The sequence below is a fragment of the Aotus nancymaae genome, unplaced genomic scaffold (assembly GCF_030222135.1).
Source record: "Aotus nancymaae isolate 86718 unplaced genomic scaffold, 86718_ANA_hifiasm-v0.15.2.pri h1tg000016l, whole genome shotgun sequence".
Taxonomy (NCBI): Eukaryota; Metazoa; Chordata; class Mammalia; order Primates; family Aotidae; genus Aotus; species Aotus nancymaae.
In genome coordinates, this window is record NW_026988428.1 from 38,841,417 (window position 1) to 38,842,655 (window position 1,239).

At 41.1% G+C, this 1,239-nt stretch overlaps 1 protein-coding gene across 1 annotated transcript; it reads right to left on the bottom strand.

Moving 5' to 3' along the window:
• LOC105716016 (olfactory receptor 9K2) lies at window positions 1–1,008 on the bottom strand. The gene has a single exon (XM_012450551.2). The coding sequence runs from the start codon at window positions 1,006–1,008 to the stop codon at window positions 1–3; it is 1,008 nt and encodes a 335-aa protein (XP_012305974.2).
• Between the last annotated feature and the right edge of the window lie 231 nt (window positions 1,009–1,239).

A 1,239-nucleotide genomic window follows, 5' to 3' on the forward strand; every position in this document is an offset into this window, starting at 1 on the left:
TCAAAGGATAGTATTTTTCTTCTCTAGAAGTTTTTTTAGAGCTTCTTGGACATCCTTGTTTCTCAGAGAGTAAATCAAAGGATTTAACATGGGAGTGACCAGGGAGTAACATAAGGATGCCACTTTACTCAGCTCAGGAAATCTGTCAGGAGTGAGATACATAAAAAAGACAGCACCATACAGCACACTCACGACTCCCAGGTGAGAGCTACAAGTGGAGAAGGCCTTCTTACGCCCCTCAGTACAGCGTATCTTTAGAACTGCGGACACAATATACATGTAAGATACAATAATGACTATGATAGTAGGCAAGATAATAATACATGATAAGGAAAAAGATATCATTCTATGGATAAAGAGATCAGAACAAGACAGTCTCTGAAGTGGGCGAGTATCACAGTAAAAGTGGTCAACAGCCCGAGAAGCACAAAAAGACAGAGTAAATGTCATGCTGGTCTGAATAACTGAGCTAATGCAGCCACAAAAATAGGAACCGGCCACCAACTGAGTACAGAGACGTGTTGACATTTGAACAGAGTAGAGGAGAGGGTTGCAGATGGCAATAAAGCGGTCATAAGCCATGGCCGCCAGGAGAAATCCCTCAGTCACAATGAAGAGGGCAAAGAGAAAGAGCTGGGCCACACAGCCTGCAAAGGAGATAGACTTGCTTTCAGACCAGAAGTTGATCATAGCCTTGGGTGCAATAACAGATGAGTAGAAAAGATCAATGAAGGAGAGATTGCCTAGGAAAAAATACATTGGTGTGTTCAGCCGAGGATCAGTCATAATAATGGCCATCATCCCAACATTCCCTATAAGGATCATGGCATAAACAAACAGAAATAGCAGGAAGAGGAGAATGTGGAGCTCTGGGCGGACCCTGAAGCCTGCAAGAATGAAGTCAGTCATTTCTGAGCGATTGCTTGTTCCCCTGTCACCCATGGTAGAAACCTGCTGAGAGGCACAAGGCAAAATATACAAATAAACTCTTGGCTTGGATCCTAGCATTACAAATAATTTCTCATGTATTAGGATTTACAAAGCTGTTTTACAATCATTATTAATTTTAGCCTCATAAATATACTGTGACTTAAATTAAACCCAACCAATTGCTGCTGAAACCAAAGATTAGTTGTATTTCTTAATTCTTGAAGTGATAGAGTTAGGTTTCTTGCCTCTGCATCTAATACAAAGCTTTTCTACCCAAATGCCTTTCACATTTACAAGGATCACTTCCCT